The sequence below is a fragment of the Pinus tabuliformis genome, chromosome 6, assembly GCF_031772625.1.
Source record: "Pinus tabuliformis cultivar Carrire ecotype Pingquan chromosome 6, CPIR1, whole genome shotgun sequence".
In the NCBI taxonomy this organism is placed as follows: domain Eukaryota; kingdom Viridiplantae; phylum Streptophyta; class Pinopsida; order Pinales; family Pinaceae; genus Pinus; species Pinus tabuliformis.
In genome coordinates this window covers 900,320,169-900,338,263 of record NC_142292.1, presented here as the reverse complement: position 1 = coordinate 900,338,263, position 18,095 = coordinate 900,320,169, and the positions used below count along the sequence as shown (strand labels likewise).

General features: G+C 36.0%; 1 protein-coding gene across 2 annotated transcripts; it reads right to left on the bottom strand.

Moving 5' to 3' along the window:
- Positions 1 to 1,093: 1,093 nt before the first annotated feature.
- LOC149261830 (uncharacterized) lies at positions 1,094 to 12,478 on the bottom strand. 2 transcript variants are annotated; one of them, XM_089382355.1, is made up of 4 exons: positions 12,105 to 12,478; positions 1,785 to 1,871; positions 1,599 to 1,691; positions 1,094 to 1,426 (listed from the first exon to the last, which is right to left on the bottom strand). In XM_089382355.1, the coding sequence occupies exons 1-4, from the start codon at positions 12,231 to 12,233 to the stop codon at positions 1,229 to 1,231; spliced, it is 507 nt and encodes a 168-aa protein (XP_089238481.1). In that variant the 5' UTR covers positions 12,234 to 12,478; the 3' UTR covers positions 1,094 to 1,228. The 2 variants fall into 2 exon arrangements, with proteins under 2 accessions (XP_089238481.1, XP_089238486.1); XM_089382360.1 differs by lacking the exon at positions 12,105 to 12,478 and adding an exon at positions 1,974 to 3,130.
- Between the last annotated feature and the right edge of the window lie 5,617 nt (positions 12,479 to 18,095).

Below are 18,095 nucleotides of genomic sequence, written 5' to 3'. Positions count from 1 at the left end.
TTGCATCTTATTTTGTGTCTAATGGTACATTCAATTTAGAGCCATTTTTTACGTCTACTTTTGTATTTGTTTTTGCACCTAGTTTTGCATCCAATTTTAAGCTATTTTATGCCCCTTTTTGCACCATTTTTTTATGTCTACTTGTGTCCAATGTTGCACCATTATTTACACCGACTTTTTCATCCAATTTTGCACTTTTTTGGTGTCTAGTTTTACATCGTTTTCACCATCCAAATTTGCATCTTTTTTTTCCTCATTTTGTGTCCACATTTGCATATAATTTTGTGTCTGAGTTCGAGCCTAAATTTGCATGTGATTAGGAACCATTTTTTACATCCAATATGGCATCCTTGGTTTCACCTTTTTTCAGCCCCATTTTGCATCTTGTTTTATGTCTTTTCTTACATCTTTTTTTTTTCCTTTTTTGCACCCAAGTTTGCATCCCAAATTTACACCATTATTTGCATCATCATTTGGCATATTAATTTGTAACGTTTTTTGCTTCTTTTTAACGCTCAACTTTGCATCTCATTTTACATCTAGTTGTTGTCTTTTTTTGCATCTAATTTGGTGCCCATTTATGTGTCCTTGTTTTTGCCCAATTTGATATCCTTTTGTATGCCATGTTTTGTTCCCTTCTTTGTGTCAACTATTGCACAATTTTTCACTTCTAATTTTAAACACTTTGTATGTCAATTGTTTGCATTTTGTATTAATTCCTAGTTTAACATCCAATTTTACTTTCAAATTTGCATCCATGGTTACATCCGCATTTGACTTCTTATATAGAGTATATTTTTCTTTACATATATGACCCCCTTTATAGATTCATAGTGAAATATATGATAGCTTCTAAATATCATTAAAGCAGATATCACAATTCAAAATCATTTGTAAAGAAATTTAAGAGAAATTGACAACATCCATCCAAAAAATTAACAATGTGTCATTAACAATTTTCAAAACATGTATAAAATAGCAACATAATACTAATAAAATCAGTATTATTTTTAATCAAAACAAGTAAAATTCAAATATGATTAACAAATCAAAATATTTCATGAATATCATTATTCTACGATAAATTAACATACATAAATCAAACTCATCATATGATTACAAAATCAAAATGTCTCATTGATATAGGGTAAATTCACAACACCCATCTAAACATAACAATGTCATTCTACACAATAATTTCTTCATAAAAAACAATGCATGTGCATGCCTAGCTACCACCACCAAGATCATCCTCATGATCATCTTGACCATCCTCATTACTCTGATCCACATCATCACCAACACCGCAACTATCATCATCATCTCCTCCTTCACCACCATCATCCTCATCCTCATCCTCATCATCTCCTGATATATGTTGAACATAATTTGGATCATCGTCTTGGCAATCATTACCTATAGCATTCTGACAAAAAAAATCAATATTACATGTTAGTATTAATTACATAACACAACACATGTTTTTGTTATACAATGTTAACCATAAAATGAGGTAAGATATAATATCTAATAGTACTAAAAAATAAAATGAAAATATGGTTTAAAAGTATATTGGAAATCCAACTAAGATTACATACCATAGAGTCCATCCAAACAACAAATTCAACCCATCTCTTTTGCTGCAGCACCTCCTTTTCCAAATGATTTGGAGGTCTTCCATATTTTAGTTCCTATCAATCAGTAAATAGGGATAAATTAGATAACAATGACTTTCTTCTAGTACAAAATTTATTAAAAAAATATCACATGTTTAATATACTTACAAAGGTTGTTATCAGTGCTTTTAAACCTTTCTGGCCACTACGATGAGTGACTTTTGTCTTGGTTAACCTCGCCTTGGATGCCTTGTCCTTAAACATAAACCAATTCAATTTATTTTCACACAAATACATGTCTAAGATACTTATAAGTATTAATACATTCTAAATAATGTTTAATGAAAAATTCAATACCTGAATGCTCTCATTGTCGGCTTTTCTTTGTGCATCCAACTTCTCATATGATTTTACAAGTTCTTTCCATACTTTAAAAGGTATGTCAATAGGTCTTTGTTTCAGTGTTTGATCTTGAGGCATTTTTTTAATTTTTCTTGTTTGGGTAAAAATTTTGGTTAAAAAAAACCGAACAAGTAATTCACATCAATGGCATGGGGACTCTATGGATATGTGTAAAAAAATGGCTATAAAGAAAACATCCAAAAAACATATGAGCTCTCCCTTTGATGGTCACTTGGGGCATATGGCTGGAAAGGAACAACTCCATTTTCGAAAATCAAGGACAATCCTTTCTCAAAGTCCTTCCTAATATTTGCTCCAAATGTCTTAAAATGAAAAACAAAATTCAAACATCATCCTTAAACATCTCCCTTAAATATAAGGTTGGACCATAAATTCTTCACTTTTATTGTTATCGGCTCTGGAATGATTTTTCTATATGCAATTATATAATGAAATATGTGTGCACTAATGAAAAAACATTGAGTTTCATTTTTCATAATCACAAACAATGAAAAAAGAATCACACGTAACTAGCATCATTTTGGAAATTTTATATTTATTAAAAATCTTTAACATGTTTTCCTCCCATATCTCATAAAAAGGTGTGAAATTTTTTATATACTCTCCAATAAGCACTACAACAAAACCAGCGATTTGGAGGTTTTACACTAAGTTTTTCAACATCGAACTTACTAGGGCTTGCACCACCGGGGTTATTAGTAAGAATCTCATGAGGTTTGCATAGCCATGATTATTAGAATCAAAATAGTAGGATTTGCACTAAAAAACAGTTCATAGAGCTTTCCTGCTGGGGAGAAAATCACAAGTTCAACTTCTGCAGTGCAGAGCACCGAGAGCTCGTAAGCTTTCTTCAGCAATCCACCTACGTTTGGAAAATGTAACCTGCCTGCTGGCGATGTTCTCAATCCTCTTCCTCTGCATCTTTCCCCTCACTATTCTTGTATGTCCTCTTTCGCTTTTCCCTCCAAACAAACCCTCTCAAATTGAGAAAGCAGAACAACTCACTCGATGAGAATCCGAATCCAATTATCGCTTCTAACAATAACCCAATACGATACCAGAAGTGATTACACAAAACCTCATTGACTCTTCATTTGTTTGGAAAAGAGCCAAGCATATAATTCTGACGAGGGTTCCCGTCTCAAGTCTGGCTCGCAGGACGTCGCTTAGTCAATTGCGAGAAAAGTTTTCCACCTGCCTATCACATACGGTTTGTCACACTATATATTAAAATAAGGTTGATCATACTAACAATAAGGTTGTATAGTTTAAAAGGACGGCTCTCCTGACTGCATTTGGTTGGTTTATAGAAAAGATTGCTAGAATGTGTAATGTGAATGCTCTGCTAACTGTTTTTTAAGCATTTGGAAGTATTAAAACCCCCTAGGATAATTAATGTAAGACCTGTTAATTAATGTGTAAAGATGGCTATTGTCCTTGGGCTACCTTAGCTGTTCGTGTTTAGTGATCTGTGGTATTATGACTCCTCAAGTCACTATTAAACCATGAGAACCATGCCTAGGCAGACTAGTGTGACATTGTGGATGAGAACCAAAACTAGACTCCTATAACCTCCTTTTTCATCCTTTAAATTGCAGAATTAACTGACTGTTCTAGTAATCATTCTTGAGCACCTGAAGATGTGCACCCTAAATAATAAGAATAATACCCTGTAACATATGAATAGTCCATCCTGTGCATGTAGGATATGCACATGAGGTCCAATAAAATCACTAACCAGAATACCAGGTGTTATTAAAGCCTCTACAGGTTGATATATATGAATGTTATAGTGTGCAAGAGTATGATTCAATTCCATACGAAAATACAAAACATCTGATAGGATTTCCTTATACCTCATAGGCAAACAACCATTGTCCCTTCTATAGATGAGCAGAATAAGTGCTTGGTTCTCTACACTAAATAAAGACAAAGTATAGTACTTATTGCTGACAAAATAGGATTTAAATCGCGGTTCAATTGCTTGACATTCAGCTGGTCACAGAATTGTAGAGTGCATAATCATAAGTGATGTTGCGAGCCTCATTGCTCAAAGTCTAAGGGTCTTGCGAGCCATAATCATAGCCATGTATGGCATATCTTGTGATTATGGCATTTTATGAGGTCAATTCTTGTGAAGACATTTCAGTTTATAATAAATTTTGAACCTCAACAGAGTTTTGGCAAGACCTGGCTAAGCTAGGACATCAACAACACAGCTGATATGAATGACATAATCTAGCCTCAAGAGGGAGCCTCTTTTGTTTCATCACTCTAACAATCTATGAAGTGGTGGAAAGCATAACAACTTCCCCTTGAATATGACACCTAAACTGAGTACAAATCCTAAATGATGCAGCCCTTGGTGCATGTCTCTCAAAGTATCGATATTTCAAATGTTGAAAGCTCTTGTGCCCATTTGATATGCATTCGATTGCAGTTCCCCTGAAGAAAGAATCTTATAAAGGTGAGGCCATGGCCAATATGTTAGCCATATCCATTGGAGTTGCCATTGCTTGACAAATTTAGTGTGATCAGTCCCACCATGATTCACATGGGCTTCTACTCAACACTGGCTGTTGCTATTGTAAGAGTCTTCAAGCTCGTTGAACCCATAGTATTGATAAGTGTATTCTTTGGGTCTCTGGTTTTCAAATTCTGCCTATGTTTTCCTCTCAGTATCATTATTTCAAATGCTGAAAGCTCTAATTCCCATTGCTGTGTATTTGATTGTGGTTTCCCTGAAGAAAGAAGCTTATAAAGGTGAGCCCGAGGCCAATATGTTGGCCATATCCATTGGAGTTACTATTTCAGATTATGGGGAGGCCAAGATGAATGCATGGGAGGTGATTCTCCAGTTAAGTGCAGTTGCATGTGAGACTACCCAATTGGTTCTCATACAAATTCCACGAACATCAAAATGGATTAAGTTGAATCCCATCACATCTTTGTTGCTCCTTGTTGCCTTGTTTTTCTAGCACCCCCTGGGCCTTAGTAGAATACCCATTTCTGATAATCAGGGTCTCTTCCTTTGATTTGGATTACATGACATTTCTGCTTGTGCCTTGGCTCTTAATCTTGCAGTGTTTCTTCTGATAGGAAAGACTTCAGCCTTGACTATGAATGTTGCTGGTCTTGTCAAGGACTGGCTGCTCATAACATAATCTTTGTCGGTAATAAATGAAAAGGTTACAGTCATTGCCAATTATTTTCATTAGTATCCTTCATGCTTATAAAAAGTATGTTATTGTTTTGAGATCTGAAAACACCTCCCAGGTATTGTTTCTGATAGGGGAAGAAATTTACAACCACACATTTTTAAGTTCCTTAAGAAAAATACTTGAGGAGCTGCATCACAAAGCACAGACTTCCTTAGACTCTTGTGTCAGGTCTGACCTATAGTTTTTCCAGCAATTATCACCAAGGACTTGCACTGTGCCTCGTCTCCTTGAAACTCCGTTTGCAAAAAGAAAGCTCCCGAAAGGTCTTATCTAAGCAGAGCTCTGGTCTTAGAAGGACTATACCAGGTTGGTGTTAAAGGGTCTTTCCTGAGCTTTCCAAAAATAAACTTCCCTTTGCCAAAAGAAATGCCCTGAAAGGTCCTATGTAAGTAGAACTTCAGGTCCTTAAAGGTTTTATATAAGTAGAGCTTCAATCATATAAGCTTAGCCCTTAGTAGAGCTCTGGTCCTAAAAGGCCAGCCTGCTAAGTCATGTCCCAAAAAGACCTTACCAGGTCTTAGTAGCACATCAATGATACAACCATGGCTTCACTAAAATACTAACTTGACAATATATATAAGCTCTATCAGACATAGTAATGACAGCTCAATAGCAATAGTGTATTTATGCAAGGAACCCAACACATTCTTGAAATCAGAAATATCAACTCAACCATATTTCAACACTTGAACTATAACCTATAGCTTAAATATTTGGAATAATGGATCATGAGACTCCAGAAAATAGGCTTTATTTAATTGCCAACTATTTTCATTAGTATCCTTCATGCTTATAAAAAGTATGTTATTGTTTTGAGATCTGAAAAGACCTCCCAGGCATTGTTTCTGATAGGGGAAGAAATTTACAACCAGACATTTTTAAGTTCCTTAAGAAAAATACTTGAGGAGCTGCATCACAAAGCACAGACTTCCTTAGACTCTTCTGTCAGGTCTGACCTATAGTTTTTCCAGCAATTATCACCAAGGACTTGCAGCCTGCTAAGTCATGTCCCAAAAAGACCTTACCAGGTCTTACTTGAGCATGGCAAAGAGTTAGTCCTAAATGGTCTGAACAGCAAGCCTCAATTTTTTTTTAAATTACCAATCATATTGAAATACCGCAAGAGAAATCATGAAGATTATATAGCCAAAATGACCCCTTATTAAAATTGCCAATAGTGGAGCGTTTACCTGGAGTTCTTTGGTGAAAAAATAAAAACTATGAACAGGAAAAATCATATTAAAGATTTATCTGGCATAATCTTAGCAAATGTTTTTACAGACAAATTCAGTGCATGTGTCATTTTAATAGGGATTTTGGCCCTGTTTCCTCCATGACCTCACGTGCAGCACACTCCTCCCAAGTCTCTCCTGCACATATGTGCGAATAAACAAGGATTTTGCATTCTACCCATTAATGAGTACAAGGGAAAACAATAAATTTGCAAGAGAGAAAGAACAAACAAAAAAGACCACTATTGACATTGTGGATGCAACATTCACTAGGCTTTGTAATTTGTATATGGATAAGTCCCTGAATCTATGTTAAGTTTGCAACTTAAAGCATGACCAAAAGCAGCACATTGGTAGAATTAAAGCTATTTTGCCACAATAGTTGCAGGGCACAAAAGCCTCTAAAGACACCAATGCAATGATTTTGAATCAGGTTTGATTTGGACATGGAAGGCTCCATTAAAGATATCCTTGTAAGGAGCTATGTTTGAAGCTCTCAACAGGCTTGATCTGTTTGGCCCCCTCCTCTTGTGAACAGCACTGTTGGATCCATTGAGCGGAGGCAATTTGAAGAGTGCCCAAGGACCCAGGTCACTTCGACTGCCATGAACAAAATTATAAATGGATGCCGTACTCATTAGGCATTGTCTATGGGCAGACCCTAACCCTGGGTTATATATGTTGTGACAGAAAGCAACACAGTTAAGTCCCTGAATCTATGTTAAGTTTGCAACTTAAAGCATGACCAAAAGCAGCACATTGGTAGAATTAAAGCTATTTTGCCACAATAGTTGCAGGGCACAAAAGCCTCTAAAGACACCAATGCAATGATTTTGAATCAGGTTTGATTTGGACATGGAAGGCTCCATTAAAGATATCCTTGTAAGGAGCTATGTTTGAAGCTCTCAACAGGCTTGATCTGTTTGGCCCCCTCCTCTTGTGAACAGCAATGTTGGATCCATTGAGCGGAGGCAATTTGAAGAGTGCCCAAGGACCCAGGTCACTTCGACTGCCATGAACAAAATTATAAATGGATGCCGTACTCATTAGGCATTGTCTATGGGCAGACCCTAACCCTGGGTTATATATGTTGTGACAGAAAGCAACACAGTTATACAAAATTAGAGCTATTTTGATGCAAAACTTGCAAGGTGCACCAGCCTATAAAGATACCAATGGCCTGATTTTGAATCGATTTAATTTGGATAAGGAAAGATTCATTTGGGATAAGCTTGCAAGGAAAGTGTGATGCTGTTAACATGATAGTATTTATCAAAACGCTTTGACAAATGAAAGGAGAGTGTGATGCTGTAAGCCCTGTTTCCTCCATGACCTCACGTGCAGCACACTCCTCCCAAGTCTCTCCTGCACATATGTGCGAATAAACAAGGATTTTGCATTCTACCCATTAATGAGTACAAGGGAAAACAATAAATTTGCAAGAGACAAAGAACAAACAAAAAAGACCACTATTGACATTGTGGATGCAACATTCACTAGGCTTTGTAATTTGTATATGGATAAGTCCCTGAATCTATGTTAAGTTTGCAACTTAAAGCATGACCAAAAGCAGCACATTGGTAGAATTAAAGCTATTTTGCCACAATAGTTGCAGGGCACAAAAGCCTCTAAAGACACCAATGCAATGATTTTGAATCAGGTTTGATTTGGACATGGAAGGCTCCATTAAAGATATCCTTGTAAGGAGCTATGTTTGAAGCTCTCAACAGGCTTGATCTGTTTGGCCCCCTCCTCTTGTGAACAACACTGTTGGATCCATTGAGCGGAGGCAATTTGAAGAGTGCCCAAGGACCCAGGTCACTTCGACTGCCATGAACAAAATTATAAATGGATGTCGTACTCATTAGGCATTGTCTATGGGCAGACCCTAACCCTGGGTTATATATGTTGTGACAGAAAGCAACACAGTTATACAAAATTAGAGCTATTTTGATGCAAAACTTGCAAGGTGCACCAGCCTATAAAGATACCAATGGCCTGATTTTGAATCGATTTAATTTGGATAAGGAAAGATTCATTTGGGATAAGCTTGCAAGGAAAGTGTGATGCTGTTAACATGATAGTATTTATCAAAACGCTTTCACAAATGAAAGGAGAGTGTGATGCTGTAAACATGCTAGTATTTATCAAAACCCATGGACAAATGAATTTTGAAACATGATAGTATTTATCAAAACCCATGGACAAATGAATTCATGTATTAGTTGGCCTGCACACAAATATGTATAAAACCATATGACATAAAAGAAGCCCTCTGCTAAAATAGATTCAGTGAAGGTTACTCCCTATAGCAAACCAATATTGGATAACTTGTGTCCGGAAGGGAGTTTGACATGCACTTTACACAGTTTAGCAAACCAATATTGGATAACTTTGTGTCCGGAAGGGAGTTTGACATGCACTTTACACAGTTTCTTCCCAAGGAGAAAGTAAAATAAAGGATGATACCAATGGGATCATGGTTCAGCAGTGAGATCGTTGGTGTGTTGGCCAGCCACCAAGATTCAATTCTTTGAGAGGCACACATCAATATATTCTCTATTTATCTATTGGGGTTCTGATGTGTAATTAAATGATGGTCATTAATCATTGATAATAAATCCGAGGAGTCATTGAACATGTACCCTAATTCCGGGTTCTGATGTGTAATTAAATGATGGTCATTAATCATTGATAATGAATCCGAGGAGTCATTGAACATGTACCCTAATTCTGGGTTCTGATGTGTAATTAAATGATGGTGATTAATCATTGATAATAAATCCGAGGAATCATTGAACATGTACCCTAATTCTGCATAACCTAGTTGCAGGATTATTTCATGTATTAGTTGGCCTGCACACAAATAGTATAAAACCATATGACATAAAAGAAGCCCTCTGCTAAAATAGATTCAGTGAAGGTTACTCCCTATAGAAAACCAATATTGGATAACTTGTGTCCGGAAGGGAGTTTGACATGCACTTTACACAGTTTAGCAAACCAATATTGGATAACTTTGTGTCCGGAAGGGAGTTTGACATGCACTTTACACAGTTTCTTCCCAAGGAGAAAGTAAAATAAAGGATGATACCAATGGGATCATGGTTCAGCAGTGAGATCGTTGGTGTGTTGGCCAGCCACCAAGATTCAATTCTTTGAGAGGCATACATAAGTTGTTGGAGATTTCAGGTTATTTAAAAAAAACAATAAGCCCACTATAGCAGCCTAACCAAGGGAAAGTGCTCGTGATTAATGATTCGCCCTTCAAGGGTTGTCTTGCAAGTTGCAAGTGAAAACAGGCTGCTTCTGGAGGCTGACTTATTCAGGCCAATTGTAAAGCCTATGGAGTTAAGAGAACTTAGAAGCACTTTTGGAAAAATAAAAAGGAATAAGAAGCGAATTCAAAGTAATACCTCTAAGTGTTGAATGTGTAGACTGTACTGTAACCAACACTACAGATGATTGTGTAAAGAATTTCAATGATATAAGGTGTTCTACGTGTCCATCATTTGATAGTTTTATCAGCGCAACAAGAGTTTCCATAAACAGGATACACAGTTATACATACACACTGTAATTGTTTGCAACTGTGAAAGAAGAACATCCCCAGTGAAGTTGATAATTAATTTGGCAATTTCATAGGTTCGGCCACTAAAGGCTTAGAAGGGAGTGAATCCAGATTCAACTAAAGCCTCAAGATGCCTAAACAGGGTTTTGTTGACCATTCCACCCATTCCCATCCATCACATTTCTCAGGCTCTAGATTCTGTGGGTGTTGGTCTGGATCACTATTAGTTGGCCTGCACACAAATATGTATAAAACCATATGACATAAAAGAAGCCCTCTGCTAAAATAGATTCAGTGAAGGTTACTCCCTATAGCAAACCAATATTGGATAACTTGTGTCCGGATGGGAGTTTGACATGCACTTTACACAGTTTAGCAAACCAATATTGGATAACTTTGTGTCCGGAAGGGAGTTTGACATGCACTTTACACAGTTTCTTCCCAAGGAGAAAGTAAAATAAAGGATGATACCAATGGGATCATGGTTCAGCAGTGAGATCGTTGGTGTGTTGGCCAGCCACCAAGATTCAATTCTCTGAGAGGCACGCATCAATATATTCTCTATTTATCTATTGGGGTTCTGATGTGTAATTAAATGATGGTCATTAATCATTGATAATAAATCCGAGGAGTCATTGAACATGTACCCTAATTCCGGGTTCTGATGTGTAATTAAATGATGGTCATTAATCATTGATAATGAATCCGAGGAGTCATTGAACATGTACCCTAATTCTGGGTTCTGATGTGTAATTAAATGATGGTGATTAATCATTGATAATAAATCCAAGGAATCATTGAACATGTACCCTAATTCTACATAACCTAGTTGCAGGATTATTTCATGTATTAGTTGGCCTGCACACAAATATGTATAAAACCATATGACATAAAAGAAGCCCTCTGCTAAAATAGATTCAGTGAAGGTTACTCCCTATAGCAAACCAATATTGGATAACTTGTGTCCGGAAGGGAGTTTGACATGCACTTTACACAGTTTAGCAAACCAATATTGGATAACTTTGTGTCCGGAAGGGAGTTTAACATGCACTTTACACAGTTTCTTCCCAAGGAGAAAGTAAAATAAAGGATGATACCAATGGGATCATGGTTCAGCAATGAGATCGTTGGTGTGTTGGCCAGCCACCAAGATTCAATTCTTTGAGAGGCACACATAAGTTGTTGGAGATTTCAGGTTATTTAAAAAAAACAATAAGCCCACTATAGTAGCCTAGCCAAGGGAAAGTGCTCGTGATTAATGATTCGCCCTTCAAGGGTTGTCTTGCAAGTTGCAAGTGAAAACAGGCTGCTTCTGGAGGCTGACTTATTCAGGCCAATTGTAAAGCCTATGGAGTTAAGAGAACTTAGAAGCACTTTTGGAAAAATAAAAAAGAATAAGAAGCGAATTCAAAGTAATACCTCTAAGTGTTGAATGTGTAGACTGTACTGTAACCAACACTACAGATGATTGTGTAAAGAATTTCAATGATATAAGGTGTTCTACGTGTCCATCATTTGATAGTTTTATCAGCGCAACAAGAGTTTCCATAAACAGGATACACAGTTATACATACACACTGTAATTGTTTGCAACTGTGAAAGAAGAACATCCCCAGTGAAGTTGATAAATAATTTGGAAATTTCATAGGTTCGGCCACTAAAGGCTTAGAAGGGAGTGAATCCAGATTCAACTAAAGCCTCAAGATGCCTAAACAGGGGTTTGGGCAAGTTTGACCATTCCACCCATTCCCATCCATCACATTTCTCAGGCTCTAGATTCTGTGGGTGTTGGTCTGGATCACTCAGCTCTGCGCGCATGTAAATAAAAACATAATGAGAAGGTCTGATTTCATCTTTTATAGCATTGGTGACTGTTGCAAACTGTATATTATGTAGTTTGTATTATATTTTAATGATTAAACCCAAGATTGAGTTCTGCAACATGCCAAATGTGGTATATACATACTTCCTACGACTAATTACAGTACAGAGGAAATGAAAGCAATTACAGTTTTACGATTCGAATCCAGAAACCAATTACCCGGCTGCTGTCGTAGCGTGGCTTTGGAGGAGCGCCTTCTCCTCTGTAGCAGGTGCGAACCCCAAACCGGTGACCAGAATCTCTGTCAGGATTACCAGCCACATGAAAAAGCTTTATAAAAGACTCCATTACTTCCTCCAGGCAGCTGAAACATCGACTACGCGGCCATTACTTCCTGGAGGCAGCTGAAACACCAGACGCAACGCGCGGCCCTCATGCAGGTCCGCCTCTGCAGGTCCGCCGCCCCCTCAACATCCGCATGCAGGTCGGCCTCTGCAGGTTCGCCTCTGCAGGTCCGAGGCCGCCCCCTCAACACCCTCTAAACCCTAAAAAACTTTAACCTCTTAATCAACGGTTCATTTTTCTCCAATCGTCTAACACTAGATCTAAGGGCTACGATTACGACACGAAGACATTTTGGGAGGTTGATTTCAGAGGGGAACGCCTTTATGGTTGTTGTTTAAGTTTATTAGGTGTTATTAAAACAATAAATACATTTTTTTTATTTTCACATCACTAAAGAAGTAACTATATGATGTTTTTGGTTATTGGTTAGGTTAGAAAATATTTATAATAATAATAATATAATTTTATGGTTGTTGTTTAAGTTTATTAGGTGTAATTTTTTTTAATTTCAATTTAATAAATTTTAAATGGAAAAATATGATTTTAATTTGGTTGTATTGAAAATATTTATATGTTTTTACATATAAGGTGGGTGCAAACAAAGGAGAATATATAGTAAGTCTATTTAATAGTTAATAACAAGTGTTAATTTCTTAAAATTATATGATAAATTTGAAAGGAGTAGGGTATGTATCTTTTTTCGGGTGAAATATATTAAAATTATTGTGTGAATGCGGTTGTAAGACCCTATATTTTCATCCTGGGAAAATATAGTCCTCTCTTAGCCACTTGCATAGTTTAGATTGTCATAAGCAAAGTAGGTAGATTGTCTTAAGATGTAAACATTTCATTTTAAGCAGTGTCATAATGTGGTTTCAGCAAAGCATTAAAAGATGGAATGAGCATGCACATTTGGGATGCTAGTGTTATATTCAGCTTGAGGCATGATTGCACGTCTAAGAAGACTCTAACAAGGGTTGCAGAGGAGAGGTTGGGGGATTGTAGTCTCACTTAGAAGTGTATACAAGCAAGTTAAGCCCTATGAGAAGTTGTGAAACAAAATTAAGGGATTTGACAAGTTGCACGAAGGCAACTTAGTAGTGGTACTAAGTGAGCAATCCTTGATTCAACTTGATACTCTCTCCTTGGCACTACCACTTTGTAAGATGGAGAAGAAATGTGAAATAGATGTGCAACCCACTAAAGAAGTTGAAGGTTGTTGTAATGTATATCGGTGGTTATGTCATGATGTGAAAGGAAGTGTTGGAACTTGGAAGGTGACCATTAGAGTAGATTTACCATGGAGTGCAAGGAGGTGCAAGGATCTGATAAGGAGGGAACTACACAAATCTAACAAGTAGGCCATATTGGGTTAGGATATTACTATTTTGGGACATCCAAAGTTGAAGGTGCATTTTATGGAGGTGCAGTCGAAGTGCTTGGGTGCGTGCCACAGCGTAAGGGTATCTAGGACTTTTAGTGTGTGTTAGTGGTGTTAGTGCATTGTGTTTGATCAGCACTAGCTAGAATGTGTTCCATGAAGGAAACAATCCCACAAATTTGGGATGACTTAACCATTTGGCATTTAAGGTGTGTTATGTCCTAGTTTTGAGGAGACAATTAGAACCATCTTAGAGTGTGATGGGTTGTGCCATGGACTTAGGTCCACTTATATGGGTTGAGGTGTAAAGGTAACGTGTGAGTTGAGGAAAATGATTACAATGCTTACCTATATAAAGTGTTTATGATATAAGATTAATAAGTTTTTGTTGGAGAATGGAAGAGGAGGATAAGAAAAGAGAGGCATTAAGGTTTGTTGTAAATCAATCAAAAGGAACGAACTTGTTAATCTTATTAACAAGATTGTTCAAGTTGTCTCTTCAATAGGAGTGAATTTTGGCTAGGACTAGGGAGTTAAGCATTGATTGGGTACTCTGGAAATCCAAGACCTAACATATCCAAGCTAGTCCATTAAATAGATTCATCTTGGGCAAGGGTTTTTAAGGCTAAGGTGCAAATATCCCCTCTGCTCAAACTATTTAACATGCAAAGTTGGATCTGATTCTTCAACTTGTCCTGACGATGAACCACACTGGTTGGTTCGAAACGCCTAAACAAATGATATATCTTGTGATTTACGCTGGAAAAATTTCTCGTAAACTACACATTAAGAAAGTTTGTGCACTCTTATATGGATAAACATGCTTATTATCTTTCATGAGTTTCATCAAATATTTAACATATTATTCATCAACTTTATTTAGATATTCATCATCTCCAATTAACAAATATACATTAAGCAAGTTCATGCACTCTTATATCGATAACATGCTTATTATTTTTCATGAGTTTCATTAAAGATTTAACATATTATTCATCAACTTTGGATTTGGCGAGGATGAATTCTAGTATATTACCAAGTGTGTTTTTTTCAATTGTAGTTCTTACTTTCATGATTAATTTGGTTGTAATTTTTACTTCCACGATTAATTTAGTCTAAGTTCTCTAGGTAGTCATTAATGATCTATTCAGTGCTATGTGGGGGTTTTACTTTTCAACAAATATAAAGTATCTATGTTACATTGGGACCTAGTGACCTTGTTGAAAAACCCTAGCAAACATCTTTGAAACCATTTACTAGCACTAGTTGAACTTGAGATATCTCAAAAACTAAAAGGAACAAATAAGGGTTGCTTTGCCAATCCACTCATAACCTAATCCACTTTGGTGTACTTATATTCTCAAAGTGAATCAAATACCAAGAATGATCTATGTCTGCTAAAACCTATAATCACATTGTTTCCCTAATAGCAACTAAAAACTTCTATACCTAGTTGTTGAACTTTTGCAACCAATTATAAACCTTCAACAAGAAGTAGTTTTCTAACGAGAATTATTGCCATATCTTCCTTGGTTTTACGAGGAAAAAGAAATAAAATTTCATTTGTTATCAAAGGTAAACCAAATTCATTATTTGCATACTTCCAAACCTAGGGTTTCGTATCCAAAGTAGATCCTAACCACATCAATGAAACAAACTTTGTTTTTATGTATCATCCAAACATTATGTACAATTACAGACTCACCTCTAATCCATTGTTTATTAAAATGTTGAATATTTTCATACATGATATACTGAACAGTTGGACAATGAAAATAGTTGTCATCGCTATTCTTCCATTTATATGCTTTTTGCAACTTATTTGAAAGAGCAATTTTGTCCCAACAATTAGACTTGTAGCATAAAGAACATGGTTAATACATATGATTAGACCAAAAACTAGTTACTACCAAAACTCAACCAAAAAAAATATTACTGCATAAAAATAGAATTAAAAACAAAAAATATAAAAACAAAAATTTCCCAAATTAAAAATAAATAAATGATAAACTTTTTTTTACCAAAATTTAGTGATTTTTTTGGTGCTAATACTAACATCACCATTACAACAAGATATTTTTCTAGTGCTAATACTGCCATTACAACAAGATATAAGAGGGATATAATGCAAAAAGTTTAATAATAATATGTATGTAGAAGATGGTCTTCACACTGGTGAATTCATGATAATCAATGGGACTACAGTCAAAATAATTGGATGTTATTTACTTTTTTACATAGATTGTCAAAATAATTGCATAAATCGGTTTTTTTTAACCAAAATTTAACAAAAACTTTGCTAGTGCTAACATTAGAACCACCATTACAACAAGATATCTTTCTAGTGTTGACAACACCATTATAGTAAGATACCTCAAGAGAGACAGAAAATCTAAAAAGTATGATAGTAATACGTATCCAGAAGATGGTATTGAAACTAGTAATTGTTCACGAATCCATAAGATTGTAAGGTCATTCTCATTATCATAATCATTGTCATCATCATCACATCCTTGTCATTGTTATTGCCATCATTACATTATCATCATAATCACCATTCATGCCATCATCATCATCATTATGGACATTGTTTGCAATTGTTCATAATTGTAGATGTTGTAAGAAATATCATCAACCCAAAAAATGTGATCAGTGCTAAAAAAGGGTTGTTTAGGACACATTGATATACGTAAGAGAAATAACAACTCTATTTTTGAGAGATGATCGATGATGATCATCATCACCACCATTATCATCGTCATTGTCATTTTTATCATCCCCATCATCATCATTAATGTAATTTCTATCGACATTGTTGTAATCATCATCATCATTCATGCCATTATAGTTTTTGATGATGACCTAGATGAAAATGATGATGATGACACCAAAGATAATGCTTATGATTATGACAATGACAACATCTAAAATTGGGAAGATTCGCCAACGTCATTAGCATCGTCATCATCATAATCATTGCCATCATCATCATTGTCATTGTAACCACTATCGTCTTTATCATCATAATCACAATTCATGTCATCGCCATCATCTTCATTTTCATCATTGTCAATATTATTGACATTGTCATCAATTGTTCATAATTGTCAATGCCATAAGGAATATCATCAATGCAGAAAATATGATGAGTGTTGGAAAAGGGATGCAAAAGCGAACATAGAAATGGGGGCAACAATAGAAGTAAAATTGGATGAAAAGTGGATACAACATAAGTAGATGCACAACAACATGAAAAACCTGACACAAAAGTGGATACAAAAGTAGATGCAGTTGTCAATGCAAACTTGGATGCAAACATGAAGGCAAAAGTGGAAGCAAACATGGGTCCAATGGTAGGTGTAAAACTTGGCACAAATTGTGGTGAAACAAATGTGGATGCAACAACGGACACAAAAGCAGATGCAAAAATGGATGAAACAAAAGTGGATGCAATAGGGGATGCAAACGTGGAAGCAAATGTGGTTGCAATGGTAGGCGCAAGATATGGTGCAACAAAAGTGGATGTAACAATAGACAAAAAATATGCAAAATAAGATGCAAAAATGGATGTAAAAGTGGAAGCAAACATTGATGCAACAGGCAAAACAAAATTGGATGCAAAAAATGGATACAATGTAAGTAGATGCAAAAGTATATACAAAACGAGATGCAAAACCCAATGCATAAACCTCACACAAAAGTGGATGCAAAAATAGATGCAATATTTGATGCAAAAGAGGATGTGAACATGGATGCAAAATTGGAAGCAAACGTGGGTACAACAGTGAGTGCAAAACATGGTGCAAATTGTGGCATAACAAAAGTGGATGTAATGATAGATGCAAAAAAAGAATCAAAGTATGATGCAAATGAAGATGTAAAAAGGGATGCAAAAAGTGAAATTTAAAATGGGTGCAACAGTGGATGCAAAATTGTGTGCAAAAGTGGATGCAATAGAAGTCGATGCAAAAGTAGATGCAAAACAAGACACAAAACCCGATGCAAATCCTGGTCCAAAATTGGATACAAAAAGGGATGCAAAAATAGATGTAGTAGTTGATGAAAACCTAGACGCAAATGAGGATGCAAACATGGATGCAAAATTATAATCAAAAGTGGGTGCAAAAGGAGGTGCCAAACTAGGCGCTAATTGTGGCACAAAAATATTAGATGCAATAGTGGGTACAATAATAGATGCAAAAGAGGATGTAAATATGGATGCCAAACAAGATGGAAAAGTGGATGCAACAAAAGTAGATGCAAAATTATATGCAAAACTAGACACAAAACTCGATGTAAAACTTGGCGCAAAAGGGATGCACAAATGGATGAAAAAATGGATGCAAAAAATGATTTAAAAAAGGATGCAAAAAAGGATGCAAAAGTCGATGCAAAAGTTGATGCAAGTGTAGGTGCAAAAAGTGGATGCAAATGAGGATGCAAAAGTATGTCAAACAAAATTAGGTGCCAAACTTGATGCAAAA

What these genes read in the sequence shown, in the direction of transcription:
- LOC149261830 (XM_089382355.1), bottom strand. Translation starts at nt 12,233, where the DNA reads ATGGAGTCTTTTATAAAGCTTTTTCATGTGGCTGGTAATCCTGACAGA. An exon ending in CACGCTACGACAGCAGCCGG is followed by an intron (nt 1,872 to 12,104) that starts GTAATTGGTTTC and finishes TTTATGTTTAAG; the next exon opens with GACAAGGCATCCAAGGCGAG. An exon ending in AAGCACTGATAACAACCTTT is followed by an intron (nt 1,692 to 1,784) that starts GTAAGTATATTA and finishes ACTGATTGATAG; the next exon opens with GAACTAAAATATGGAAGACC.